We start from the raw sequence: 15,105 nt of genomic DNA, 5'->3' as shown, positions 1-15,105 counted from the left end.
CATACAGGCATCTGTCTCAGGTTTGGCTCCAACCATCAGTGCATTAACAGAAAAAAGGGTTTTGTATTTGGTCTACTTACCCCTGTTTTCTAGGAAAGACCTGTTCCCTGCTATTACATTTATATGTGATGGTTATATTTTGTGAACAATTCTAATTGCACATATGTGACCACCACACTTAGTCAGAGGAATTCTCTTAGGCCAGGGAAGATGACAGTTTCAAATTGTGTAAAATGTTTCATTCTCGTTTACTCTTTCTCCCTCGCTCTTTTTTTGCCTTTCTTCCTCCATTACTCCTGTTTTTTTCTTTCATTTGTTCATTTTCTTTTTTCCTCTCATGCTTTCATTATCTTTCTCCATTTGATTTTTTCTCACCTTTCTTCTTTTTTGCTTTCCTTCTTTCTTCCTATCTTTCTAATTCTTTTTGTATATTGAGTTTATTTTTTATTTTTCTTCTGCCTCTTTTTCTGTTTTTCTTTCTTGTACTTTCTCTACTTGTTTTTATATTTTCTTAATCTTCTCTACTTGTTCTCCCTTTTCTCTCCTTTTTTACTTTTTAAGTTTCTCTTCTCTTCCTTTTTTCTCATATTCTTTCCCTCTTTAGGTCCCTCGTTTTCTGTCTTTTTAGCTTGCTGTCCCTTCTTTCTTAAGTGGTTCACTGTATTCTTTCTTTCACTGTCTGTTTTCTTTTGTTCTAGTTTTTTCTCTTGCCTTCCTCTTTTTTCTCCCTTCTTTCTTTCATTCTTTATCCTTCTTTCTCTATTTTTCTTTTTTCATTATTTCTCTGCTTCTTTCTTTTTCTTCTTTCATTCTCTCCCATCTTTTCTCTCTTGCCCTATTTGTGATTGTTTCTCATTTCGTTCTTCTTTTCTATCATTTCCTTCTTTCTGCATTTCTTTTTGTATTCCCATTTCTTTGTCTTTACTTTGGTTCCTTTTGTATACCCTTTGGCTTCTTTCTATTTCTCTTTATCTTTGTCCTCCACTCTTTCTTTGTCAATCTCTTACCCTTTACCATTTAGAGAGGCCACTATATCTTTGCTCTTATTTATGCATACTACTGCTGTGAGCTAACTGTAACAGAAGGTAATTTGTACTATTCTTAAAACTGGGGCCTAACGTGCAGCATATGATAGCATGAAGCCCAACTAAAACCCTTAAACTCTAATCACTGGGAAATAAAACATCACAAAGACTGAGAATACAACTAATTTATAATATTTTATTTTAAAATGAATTACATAACAGGAAGTGCATTGGAATAAAAAACAACCATATAAAGAACAAAGATTTAAATCCTGTAAACTAGCTATTAAAGCATCTCTTGATTTCTCAGCCTAGTGCATTGCACAAAAGGAAGCAAAGCTAGTTTAATACCCGTGCTGCCACGCTGGCATTGTTGATTATTACCTGTAGCCAGTCCTTGAAATACAAACATAAAAGTGTAGGTATTCAATGTGCTAGATTGTCTGTTTGCTACTGAGATACTGTATTGCTGCTGAAATGTAATGATACTCTCCATTTACTTGCAGGTACTCAGTACCTCACAGTATCCGCTTATTTAAAGCAGTGTGTAGCGAATTAGACTTAAAATCTCCAGACACAATTACATCCATATCATTATATTATCTAATTAGAGTGTGAATTATGAGCATTAGTCTCCGCAAGAGTCTTTTACTACTATGGTTGATGTATGTAGTGATTAAAGGAAGGAGTGGGCACCAGGCTTGCGTCTAGTCATTTCAGTATTTCCTACTAATACAAACTGGGAACATCCCTCCAGGCTAGGTATGATATATTCTAAAGTAGAGGTTACAGAGATGATCATCCACCATTTCCAAGACCATATGCATGCTCACAAATTGCTGGGATGACAAATGTCTAGGATCCAATTTATATTCCCAAATCCCAAATAGATTTCTTGCACCCTGTAAATCTATTAAATCAAACGTCAGCAAATATTCTAATGCATTTAAGTCCTCTATTAGTCGCCATGCCATATTCCAGGACAGCATTTTCAGTTTCAGTGCTCCCAGACAGCTGGGAAATCTGTGGGTGCAATAAATCCTTGCTTTGTGCCATTTTTCCTTATGATAGTATCTCTATTGAAATTCATGGTGACCACAATTCAATGTGGGCCATCAAAACGTGCTTGAAAGATTTGCCCAAAATATTTTTTCAAGACCAAATTTCCCTACTATACAACCAGTCAAGGTAATCCATCAGTTGCTACCTCTGTACCCAAAATGACAAGCACCTTTAATATCACTACTGTAGTCAAAATTCAGATTACGTTTTATAATTTCCTGATGTTGCTACGTACATGGCTTTTCCTTACAAATGCCACTGGATCATTGTGTTTCAACTTCTATAGCTCTTCTCTGTTCTAGAAATCTAAATATTGGATTGTATGCCATGAATCTTTATAGGCCTTTACCTTTTTTTGTTACCAAAGATACCTTGAAATATTTACATCTTTAGTAAAATGCATCTTGAAATTTCTGACTTTTAAAGCGTACATTTGAGCAAGTAGAATGTAAAACAAAAGTGCTACTGTAGCTGAAAACCTGAAAAAAATCAATTCACTAGGAAAATATTTTAAACCTAGAAGGAACACCTTTCCCAGTACCCCCGTCAATTTTGTGAGTGCCACCCACCATCGTGCCCAGACCAGGGAGAATTATCTATAAATTTGTTGTGAATACCCAAACAAACAATACTTTATGGGTTATGACCAAAGTGTTCTGGTGGACCTATCCAAGAATGCTCACTAACTCGTCTATAGAGCTTTATTTATGTACGCAGCAATTCTACCATACCAGAGGAATTTCCATGTAACCAAGTCTTATTTGTAAGGCTTAAATCTCACATTTCATGATTCCCTAAATCATGACTACATTTTGGTTCTGGAAACATGCTTTTGCATAGCTAAGTTTGGAAAACCTTCTATGAGTTCCTATAGAAAATCTGTCTTTTCTGCATGGTCATCCCAGATTTGTCAGCTTTTGCAGGACCCAATATTTTTGCTAGTGTTAGAATTCTGTGCACTTTAGACCTGCTAACAAGTGGTAGAGTGCCAGTGCTCCCTCTCCAAAAATGGTTGAACAGGCATATTCTTCATTGGTATATTTAAATTACCTATATGTGCTACAAGATGTACCCAGGGAATGGAATTTAAATGCCACAAGTGGACTGCAGCACTTATTGCGCCATCTACTACAGTGGCAGTGCAAACATGGCTTCAGGCCTAATAGTATAGCCTGACTGTAGCAGTGGAAAAACTGCAATTTGACCTAGCAAAATAGACTCTTTTGAGAGGTCAAAACCTCCCTTGTTAATATTAACAAGACCCTCCAATGTAGGCCTCATATTCCACAGGACAGGATGCATTGTATTTAAAAGTAGGATGTGTAAAAAGTAATGTTAACGTGTCCTTACATCAAGAACCCCAAAACCACTTTTCAGGCCTAGCTGTCCTATTTAAAAAACTAGAGTTCATTTTAAAAATCCTAATGCCCTATCTCAGATATGGGAATAGCTAGAAATTAATTAAAAAACTATTTCATAGTACGTCAAAATCCAATTCAATGGTGAAGATGGATGTTTAATAAATCCTAAGGAAAAGTTACTTTTATAAAATTACCTTTTCTTTGCCTGAAGCTCCTGGAAGCTAATTTGCATTGGCTCTGTAACTCACCCCAGCCACTGGTTAGCATTTTAATAGGGGTGAAAAAGGTGTGAAATCCCAGAAGCAAATGAAAGGCTGACTTGAATGGACAGAAATGATTTGTCTGCTCCTCACAGACTAAGTAGAATAGGGTCTGGAGCATCCTTTTTGACATTGCAGTGTCAAATGCTTCTTGAATGTAAAGTCCTGCTTGACAGGACTGCTAATGTGTGAGGAAAAGAACCTTCTTCTTACAATACTTTATTTACTTGTGGATGTCTGTAAGCATACAAAGATTAAAGAGTTATCATGTAGTACTATAGAAAATTCCTATAAAAATTGAAGATTTATAAAATGCATATATTTATTTGACAATTCTAACATATACATTGCTGGACAAAGAGTAATGTATGGGTAATGTATGGGTGACTCATAGATAAATAGAATCGCAGTATGATTGTAAGCATTGTTAATATAGTGTAGACCCTACTGCTCATTTCATGAATAGATGTAAGGTATTCCTGCATACTACGGAGGGCTGTCCATTGGTCCGGGTAGTGCATGCTTAATAATTGCCTAGTGTATAGAAATGAAGGTGTTGAATTAAAATTCTAGGTCAGATGAGATATTAAACAGGCACAGCTCATTAAGGTAAATAATAACCAGTGTTTTTGAATAGTATTCAAGGTTTAATAAGCTGCTGATGTCATTAATATTGGCAGAGTAATTACGTTTCTTACGCCCTTCAATACCATTAAAAAGCGCATAATATATAATTATTGTGGGTTATTTCATAGATATGCTTCATGTTCTGCTTGCTGCAAAAGGATTGGCCCATTAGTGTTACAGATGTTGTGGAAAAGTTGGTCTAAGTGTTCCCTGCAATATGAAAAGCTTTTAGCAGACTGTCATATCCATTGGATGATGTAATTAGTGATGTGATCAGAAAAGTCATCAATGATGTCATTTGAGATGTCATTAGTGATGTCATCTATGATGTCACTCAACATGTCATGCATGACTTAATATATGAGGTTATAAGTAGTGCATTGTAGAGGGGCAAGTTATTGTTAGGTCAATAAAATATAACTTATGAATTTCATGTTTTATTGTTTTTAAACCTTATTTTTTATATATCTATAGTACCTAACTATACCATCACTTTAACCTCTGTTTTTTTTCAGCAAATTTCTAACTCCCTCACTGAGTATAGTTTTAGGCATGCACAAAGGGGGTTGGGCAAAGGAGGTTGCTTCCAACCCTCCTTCAGATGTCCAACAACTTGTCATGCATGGCTAAAGGCCATGCATGAGATGAGGCTGTCCATAGGACTATCCTGTGGCCAGGTCCTGCAACCAACTTCCCTCAGGATGCCAACTACCCACAGATCCCACCCCACATTTTTTCTATATTATTTATTTCAGTAAAGTGGTACTTCTGCAGTACAGGGGCTGAAGCGTCATACAAGCTTATTTGTTGATGCCTGCATGGTCTTGGTGTACCACAGTCCTGCTGAAGCCACATGATATACATGAGATACATGCAGGTATCAGACGTACTGTAGTACTCGTGGCACAATGTTTTTTAAAAAAATTATTTTGACCCCTAGGGATGGGCCAGGGGGTCATGGTACACCAACTGTGCCCCCAAGTATCTTAATGTTTTCCTCTATTCAGGACACAGGGACCAAGATCCTGAAATAGCAGCCACAACATTTCTCTCTGTGTTGCAGCTAGCCAATCAGATTGCTGTGCTCCACAGGACCAGAGGGGCCGATAGGGAAAAAAGCCTTCTTTGCCAATCAGAATGCCTTTTTTTTATTATTTTGTGGTACCACTGGACTACCCCAGTATTCCTGCAGGATCAACCGTCCAGATGTCACTATATTTTAAATGCTATTTTCTCATATATCTCCTAGTGGCGGTCGTCGGTAGATAGTTATAGTTAGGACCTAGTTTCTATAGGAAATACGTTTTTTGTTTTACTAATAACTTTGGCACCGTTTATCAATCTTCATGAAATTTTCCAAGAAAATATGATGCTCACTTCAGCGTATGTCTGTAAAGTTTCGGGGTGATCCATCAAGTGGAGGCCAAGAAAAAGGGCGGGGTCCACAACACATTTTCCCCATTCATTTTTCGATAGGGTTTTTGAAACTACCGTACAGAATCACACCAAATTTGGCAGAAAGGTAGCTCTTGGTTCAGAAAGCGCCCTTATTGTTATTTGGTGTAAATCCAATCAGCAGTTTTAGAGAAAATAAAGTAAATCCAAATTTGTATATATAGGGACGCAAAGGATTAGCAACCCCTTCCGATCTTGTGCTGAGATCTGATTGGCTGCCAACTCTTGAACAAGGAAGTGTTGGTGGCCATGTTGGGACCCAGAAATTCACAGTGGATCAGCAGATCCAACTAATTTATTTTTAAAAAACAAAGCACAGACTCATGCACTTCATAATTTTGAAGTCCATGGATGGGCCAAGTACGAGGGGGCATTGATAATTGAAGTGCGTGGGGGTGCCTGGACCCCCCAGCAGCCCCAGGGACTGCCACCTCCCTGGGGCTTTTATTATTTGTTGGGGGGGGTGTCCGACCCTCCCCCACTTATCCCCGGAGACCACCACCTCCCAGGGGCATTTCTTTAATCATGTGCAGGGGGCCCTCTACAGCCCCGGGCAACACCATCTTGTGCCCTAAGGCAACTATAACTCACATCCTTGCCATGCACTGCTAATTACCCCACAAATTACAGCACTCATGACATCTTTGATAACATCATTGATAATGTCACTTTAACATCTGCAGTAAAATTATTGATCAGATAACTGTGCATGACGGGAGCGCGAGTTATAGTTACCTTAGGCATGAGTTATATTTACTTGAGATAACTCTAACTCTAAGAGATGAATTTGTATTGTTTGATACGTTTAAAATGTGAGCATAACTATAACGTTTCTGTAACCTTTGGTTTTTTAAGTAAAAAATATATATATATATATATATATATATATATATATATACTTACATAGTCTGTCAATTAAAAAATAACTTACATGGATTACAAAGTCCCTTACTGTAAAGGCCCTAAAAAGGCCTGTGTGGTACTTACCTACATGGTAAAGATTGCATAGTAAAGCTGATAACTGGTAATGGATGCGTGGTAAAACTAAGATTCTCATGGCTTCTAATGTGTATCCTGCGTGCATGTGCAGTGAGAAGACTGATCATTATTTCGTGCACAGCAAATTCCGTTTCTGTGCTGGCTCCTAAGGTTAAATGAGACAAATACATTTTGCTTCTGCAGATGGTCGTTCTTGCTGCTGTGACATGGGGAGAGTTTTGCGGCAATTCGTCATGATGACTGTACCTAAATATCAGTATTTGAACATATCAAATCATGCATTTGCCTTGCCAACTTCTCCTACATTCCGATGAGCATGTTTTGTCCATATTGTCCCCTTTCCACTCAGGGAGAGAAGGCTTTGAGTACGAAAGTACACAAACCATGTACTTCTGGGAATCGTTCTGCTTTAGCGAAAAAGCATTGTGCATCACACAACGCCTACATCTTTAATAAAAGAGTGTTTTTCATTTCCGATATAGATGTGTCACGTCAGCAGGTGGAACAAACATTCCATTGCTGTCAAAGAAGATGCCTGTGATGTTTAAACTGAACTAAGGTATAGACATGAGCCTTCGCTCTTTGTATCTGCAGGTCTGCTTTTGAATAACCAAGGACATGCGGTGCTACATACAGAACTGCTTTCAATACGTGTGGTGGGAACGCTAATAATGACGCCTGTGAAACATGTGCTGCTGCACACGGATCTGAAATTAGCTAAATGACGGCACGTGGGGTTTTGACATACGTTTCGCTTCTCCCGGTGTGGCACCTCCTCTGCCTGATATTGGGGGCAATGCAACTTCTTAATACCTTCTTTTGGTGGTGACCTTTAGAAGTAGCTGGACCCGATGGGTAGATATTCCCTGCGCTGCCTCCTCCGCTTGCCTCCGTCGGGCTACGCTCATGTTATGGGAGGCCGTGTACTGCGTCGCCTTTTCTCTGTGGGGATGTGCATCTGTGCTAAATAGCGCCTCCTACATAGATAGCCCTTTCCGTCAGGTAGTACTGTTTTTGCCAGCTAAATCTGACCGCATAATAAGTGCAATTCTTAAACAACACAATGCCAGGCTACTGTGCCAACCCACCAACTGAACTCAGCTGCACATTTATCGTGGTTCACACAACAGACTGAATGATGCAGGAATGAATGTGTGCTCAGACATTAGTCAGTGTAAGGATTTCATATGCCCTTTAATAAGGTGAAAGCAACAACAAGGCACCACAAGCAAAAAAAGGGCCCCCAGATTGTTCTTCGTCCTTCATCTGCCACTGGGTGAAATGCAGTAGTGAAGCTAGAGGAGCTGAAGCAAACGCTGCAATTGGCTGAAATACTCTTGGTTTATGTCATCGACCAGCTCTGCTCGGGGACATCAGGCTCAGGACTCTCCTCTTCAACTTCACCTTTGTTTTAACTGCATGAAATAAAAAGAAATACAGTTATGTATGTGGAAAGAGAAAAGTCATCAAGCATCCGTATGCTTCAGAATTCTATTAATGGGGTCATCTCACAAATGTTATTCTTGCAAGAACTACGGGCCAGATGTACAAAGCATTTTTTCTGTCGCAAACACTGATTGGGAATTTGGGACTGCAAAACGGTTTCTTAGTGTCCTAATCCCATTTTAATAGAAAACTTTTCACAGCTCCTAGAATAGGATTAAGACCCCCAGTAATGATGAAGTATTTGGAAGGGGGGTGCAGAAGATGCCCCATTCAAACAGTGAATCGGTACAACATATATCAATGTTTTGCAACTGAAATCCCATCGCGAAACATTGGCAAATTACAGAATTTGAGTGGTAAACCATTCACAAAAGGGAAGGTTAAAAAATGGTTGTTGGGGAGTAGGCCTTGGCCCCTACCAACTCTCAAACAGACGTGAAAAAAGTAAACTTTTCTTTTTTAAATACAGCCCCACTTCCTATAAGGAACATGGGCTACATTTAAAAAACAGTTTACCTTAGTAAAAGGTAATCACAGATAAGGTGGATGGCTGACTCTAGTAGGCCACTATCATTGTGATGCCACCAATAGGAGTAATTCGCAGTTTGCAACCTACCTTATTCTTATTGAGGAGCTAGGGGCCAGATGTGGAAAAGGGTATTTCCCATTCTGTGTCAATGGAAAAATGTGTTCGTACATATTGCCCTAAGTTACATTACAAAGTGCTATGAATTGGAATTTTATAGCATTCCAATTTTACAAACTAACCTAATTAAAAAAAATCTTTACTGGTCGTAAACTGCGACAATGTTTTGCAATCTGTCATTGATGCATCTAGATCAGTATATGGCATAGTGGTTACTCGTGTCTGTAGGAACCACACATATATTACAGACATGGTACATTTATAAGAGTTTGCAGTGTCTTACAGTTTCCAACTCTGAATATCTATCAAGACATGTAAATGACTTGAATGATCCTAAAAGTTTAACGTCAATAACATCATATAAGTTATGTTGGTCCATTGGCATTTAATTTTGTGTAATTGCTTCTCAAGTCCCCTCTCAGTGTCCTAGTCTCTAATAATATTGTCCTGGGGAAGGAATGATGAATGTAAAATGTTGTATAGAGAGTATTTCTAGGGGCAGTTACAGTCTGATTGTAAGATGAGCTGGACACAAGTCAGTACAGTGGTCCTCGCGCAGTGGCATAACACAAAATTATGGGGCCATCCTGCAGAATGTTTAGAGGGGTCACTTTGTCCCCCATACCTGACAGATGTTTATTTGCTTTAGGCTGAATAGGGTTCCTCTGAAGAGCTGAGGGATTGTGGGCCCCCATATCCTGCAGAGGCCTGCATTATGCCCCTGCCCTGGTGAGGGTTTGTATAGGAATAGGATTTCTGTAACTATACTTGGATACAACTTAAATACACTTGTTTAACCGAATCTCGTTTTCTTAGATATTCAGGACTGAATGCATAGCCTACTATAACCAAATATATTGTAAAATATTGAAATAAAAAATTACAGTTTAAGAGTCACTTTGACCAAAACCCTATTCAGTTTTGCTCAACTGTCTTTACCTTTACACAACTATTTTTCCTCCTGCCTGCTATGCTAAACATGATTTTTCACTACATCCAAACCCATTTGTCATGCCATTGGCAAAAAAACCTCTGAAGCCAGGAGCCTGCTTATAAGAGGCCCATTCCTTTCATCACTGCAGTTCCATAAATCATCGAAAAAGAATTCTCACGCTATATAGTTAATGACCTACAGAACCACAACAGATGACGTCCAGCTCAGTAAAGATCCTGGAGATGCTGAATCCTTGGTGGTATTAGATCTCTGGACAGCATTTGGAACTGTTTATCATGACATTGTCATCACTTTGCCTTTGAGGGAATCAGTGGCAACATATTTGCTTGGTTGTGCTCCTTATGATAAGGTCACTTCCAATCGTTAGCATTAATTGCACTACGCCCTTCACACTCCCAAAACTATACCATCTTATGTTGTGTTCCACAGGACTCAGCTCTGTCGCTCATGTTCCTTAATATCTGCCCCCTGCCAGTTACTTCACTGATGTGCATGTTCAGACCTGGATTTTAACTGGTTTGCTCTTCTGACTGAGTCCAAATTAAACATCCCTCCTCACCAACTTCAGTGACTCCCTAGACCCAATCCAATCCAATAGCTGAAGTTAAAGAACATTCTTAAACTGAAAGACGATGTCACTGAAGTCCTACTGCTTGGGGACAACATGAAATCTCTGTCCCGGACATCTGATGTCAGCAATACTCTATTCACTCCTAAGGTTAAAAAAACATAGGAAACAAACCTGAGGACGAATTTTCCTTCTTCACTCATTTCAATTCAGTGATTTCATCTTGTTTCTCCCAACTTCATCTTCTATGGAAAATCTTCCCACTGTGGAACCTAAATAATACCCCTCTGTTAAAAGGTACTTTCATCTTCCTGTGTTCTGACTGGGATGTAGCAGTTAACTAAACCTTCAAGCTACTCTTTTAAACAGACCTCAGGGAATTACAAATCTTACCTTTCACCTAGTTCAGGGATTGAAATACAATGACTGCATCTATTTCACATGTAGGTAAATTCATTGGTTTTCTGTCTGGCCTGCTATACCCTTATGATGGACAACATCCCGTTCTTGGTAGACCATCTCAAAGTTCGCTCCCTTGAAAACTATTCGTATTGCTCCTGCCTTTAAGAGCTCTCATCTTGGTGGGCACTCTTTTTCGGTGGCAGACCTCAATCTAATGAATTTTCTTTCTTCTGATATTAGGTGTCTTACCAATGGTACAGCTTTCATAAAGCACTTATATCCTATATTTTCTACTAATGGCCCCTAATTCTTCTATCTCTTAGAGTCCAACTGTAATGAAAGTTTCTGGAGAACATAAGCTTTAGAAACACATATATATTTTGAGAGATGTTAATATTATGATTGATAAGCACAACCCCTTAGCCAGAAGTTTCTTTAGCTCTGTCTGGCCTGCTATACTCTTACGATGGACAACATCCCGTTCTTGGTAGATCATCTCAAAGTTCGCTTCCTTGTAAACTAGAAAATTCTTATTGCTCCTGCCTTTAAGAGCTCTCATCTTCGTGGGCACTATTTTTCGGTGGCAGACCTCAATCTAATGAATTTTCTTTCTTCTGATATCAGGTGTCTTACTAATGGTACAGCTTTCATAAAGCTCTTACAACCTATTTTTTCTACTAATGGCCCCTAATTCTTCTATCTCCTAGTCCAATTGTAAGGAAGGTTTCTAGAGAACATAAGCTTTAGAAACAGATATATATTTTGAGAGATGTTAATATTATGATTGATAAGCAAACCCCCTTAGCCAGAGGTTTCTTTAGCTCTACTAGACACATTAGGATTTGCTAATTGGCCTGGTAGTCTCAAGCATAAGGCAGGCCTTTTTTAGATTTTATTTTAGGTTTTAAATACAGTCCTTGTAATCAATCAATTGCCTATCTTTTCTTGGCAGACTATGCTCTTGTACTGTTTTCTATCACTATTCCTTGGGTAAACCAAAACAGGGTCCTTCAGTCAAATTTACAAAACAGTTTGACAAGAAATATCAAACCTATTAATAAGGAGTATTTGGAGCATACCTATTTAATTTTCATAATTCTTTAGATTTACCAGCTACCTCTTCACATATGTTGTCCATGTTGTACGATGTTTGCAGATTGTCAATCACGTTTCAGTCCTCAATGTGGTATAGAACTGTTGTTTTGAATATAGGAGAACATATTGAAATTGAAATTGATTTGCTTGTAAAGCGCATGATTGCCGATGGCATCTTGGCGCTAATAACTGCATCACTGCATCACTGAGTAGTGAACGAACCAGTAAGACTTGCATTTACATCTAACTAATTTGGGATGGAGAATAACCAGGTTTTAAGCTGTTTCCTAAAGCTGCATAAATCAGATTGACCTCTTAGATATACAGGTAGGTTATTCCAGAGATGTGCAGTATAATACATAAAACTGCTACCTCCCCAAGTCTTACTTTTGAATTTACCAACCTCAACAGTCTTAGAGTTGGTCGAGAGTAAAATTTGAGCGGGACTATACCAAATATGATTTTTCTGCAGGTATGCTGGACCGTTTCCATAAAGATTTTTATGTGGCAAACACAGAGCCTTAAACCTTACTCTTTTCTCCACTGGGAGCCAATGCAACTCTTGTACTGTAGCAGATGCTGGCATGAATTTAGGAATTTTCTTTAAAAAGTCGTGCTGCTGTATTTTGTAAACAGTGAGGTTTTCACTGAGGGCACTGGAGAATGCCTAGATATAATGCATTACAGTATTCCAGCCTCGATAACACCAAGGTTGTAATCACTGACTTTTGCAGGTCATACAGGAAGAAAGGAAGAATTTTTCTAATCTTATGCAGCAGAAAAAAACAAGAAGTTTATTAATTTGTAAGTTAAAAGACAGAGAAGAATCAAAGATTTTACCCAAATTCTTTACCAATGATATGGGAGGGGGAGGAAAACCCAGGTTCAGGGTCCAACAAGATTGGTCCCAGGATACGGGAACTTTGCCAAACAGAAGAACCTCTGTCTTAGCCAAGTTAAGCATAAGACTGTTATCGCTCATCCATTGTTCAATAGCTCCCATACAGCCATTGAAGCAAATAGTCGTTTCATTTACATCCTCCGAGATAGAGACCACAATCTGTGTGTCATCCTCATATGCTACTGGTGCAAATCCAAAAGCTCGAATTAGTCTTGCTAAGGGGCCACATAATGTTAAGCAAAGTATGGCTCAGTGATGAGTCCTGAGGGACCCCACATGACAAACTAAAGGTCTTAAAAAACTATTGCCTCAGGGAAACTGACTGTTCTCTCTGTCAATTAATCAAGAATTTGTAAAGCGCACTACTCAGCCGTGAGGGTCTCAAGGCGCTGAGGAGGGGAAGGGGAAGAAGCGGGAGGGGAAGTGCTACTACTGCTCGAAAGGCCAGGTCTTGAGAAGTTTCCTGAAGGTAAGAAGGTCTTAGGTCTGGCACAGGTGGGTGGGAAGAGTGCTCCACGTTTTGGCGGCGAGGTGCAAGAATGATCTACCGCCGGTTGTAGTTCTGCCGACATGTGGGACGGTTACGAGGGCGAGGTCGGCAGAGCAGAGATGCCGGGTCGGAGTGTAGAAGGAGAGACGTCTGTTGAGGTATTCTGGTTCGGTGTTGTGCAGTGCTTTGTGAGCGTGGGTGAGGAGTTTGAAGGTGATTCTCCTGTTGTCTGGGAGCCAGTGCAGGTTCTTCAGGTGGTCTGTGATGTGGCAGTGGCGGGGGATGTCCAGGATGAGGCGTGCGGAGGCGTTCTAGATGCGTTGCAGACTCTTCTGGAGTTTGGCCGTGGTTCCTGCGTAGTGACTGTTCTTCTGGTTTCAGTGGGTATCCATTTGTAGACCTTTCGGAGCATGGGGAGGGTGTTGAAGCAGGAGGAGGACATGGCGTTGACTTGCTGGGTCATGGATAGTGAGGGGTCCAAGATGAAACCTAGGTTGCGTGCGTGGTCGGTGAGAGTCGGAGTGGTTCCGAGAGTGGCAGGCCACCAGAAGTCATCCCATGCGGAGGGGGTGGAGCCGAAGATGAGGACTTCCGTCTTGTCGGAATTGAGTTTGAGGCAGCTGCTGTTCATCTATTCAGCGATGGCCTTCATTCCTTTGTGGAGGAAGGTCTTGGCGGAGTCCTTGGTGAGGGAGAGGATCAGCTGGGTGTCGTCGACTTATGAGATGATGATGAGGTTGTGGGATTGGGTGATGTTAGCGAGCGGGTCCATGTAGACGTTGAAGAGGGTCGGGCTGAGGGACGAACCCTGGGGTATGCCGCAGATGATTTCGGTAGCCTCCGAGCAGATTGGGGGGAGACGGACTCTCTGGGTTCTGCCGGTGAGAAAGGAGGTGACCCAGTCCAGGGCTCTGTCATGGATTCCAGCATTGCTAAGGCATGAGCGTAGGGTGTGGTGGCAGACGGTGTTGAACGCGGCCGAGAGGTCCAGAAGGATGAGGGCCGGGGTTTCGCCACTGTCCATTATGGTTCTGATGTCGTTAGTGGCGGCGATGAGGGTGGTTTTGGTGCTGTGGTTGCTGCGGAATCCGGACTGGGAAGGGTCCAGGGTGTGGTTCTCCTTGAGGAAGCGGGTTAGTTGTCTGTTGACAGCCTTCTCGATGACTTTTCCCGGGAAGGGGAGCAGGGAGATAGGCCGGAAATTCTTGAGGTCCTTTGGGTCCGCCTTGTTTTTTTTGAGGAGGGCGTTGATCTCGGCATGTTTTCAGCTCTCCGGGAAGGTGGCAGGCTCAAAGGAGCTGTTGATGATCTTCCGTAGTTGGGGTGCGATGACGGAGCTTGCTTTGTTGAGGATGTGGAGAGGGCAGGGGTCAGATGGAGAGCCAGAGTAGATGGTGTTCATGATTTTGGTGGTGTTGTTGTCGTTGATGGGGGTCCAGGAGAGCAGGAGGTTTGTGAATCTGTGGTGTTGGTGGTTGCCGGGGGAGTCTGGGTGCTGAAGCTGTTGTGGATGTCTGCAATCTTGCAGTGGCAGTAGGAGGCTAGAGAGCCGCAGAGGTCTTGGGATGTCGGGATGTCGTTGGAGCCGGGGTTGGAGAGTTCCTTCACGACGTTGAAGAGCTCCTTGTGGCTGTGTGCGTTGCTGATTCGGTCTTAAAGCAGTTCTCTTGGTGGCTCGGATGAGTTGGTGGTGTCTGCCCACTAGACACCAGGGATGAGGCGCAGGCAGAAGCCTGCGGGTGGAGGAGGGCCTTAAACTCCTGACGGCGGTCAGGAGTTCAGAGGAGCCAGGGAAAGGGCTCTACTTACAAGG

The 15,105-nt window shown here is 41.0% G+C and overlaps 1 protein-coding gene across 2 annotated transcripts in view; it reads right to left on the bottom strand.

Moving 5' to 3' along the window:
- Positions 1–7,958: 7,958 nt before the first annotated feature.
- Positions 7,959–15,105, bottom strand: part of LOC138296435 (desmin-like) — a 49,174-nt gene continuing 42,027 nt past the window's right edge. For both annotated transcript variants that reach the window (XM_069235551.1, XM_069235552.1), the window contains exon 11: positions 7,959–8,204. In XM_069235551.1, coding sequence (XP_069091652.1) covers positions 8,201–8,204 — 4 coding nt within the window. In that variant the 3' untranslated portion in view covers positions 7,959–8,200. The remainder of the gene's footprint in view (positions 8,205–15,105) is intronic.

This window comes from Pleurodeles waltl, chromosome 5, assembly GCF_031143425.1.
Source record: "Pleurodeles waltl isolate 20211129_DDA chromosome 5, aPleWal1.hap1.20221129, whole genome shotgun sequence".
Classification (NCBI taxonomy): Eukaryota; Metazoa; Chordata; class Amphibia; order Caudata; family Salamandridae; genus Pleurodeles; species Pleurodeles waltl.
This window is presented reverse-complemented; position numbering and strand designations above follow the sequence as displayed.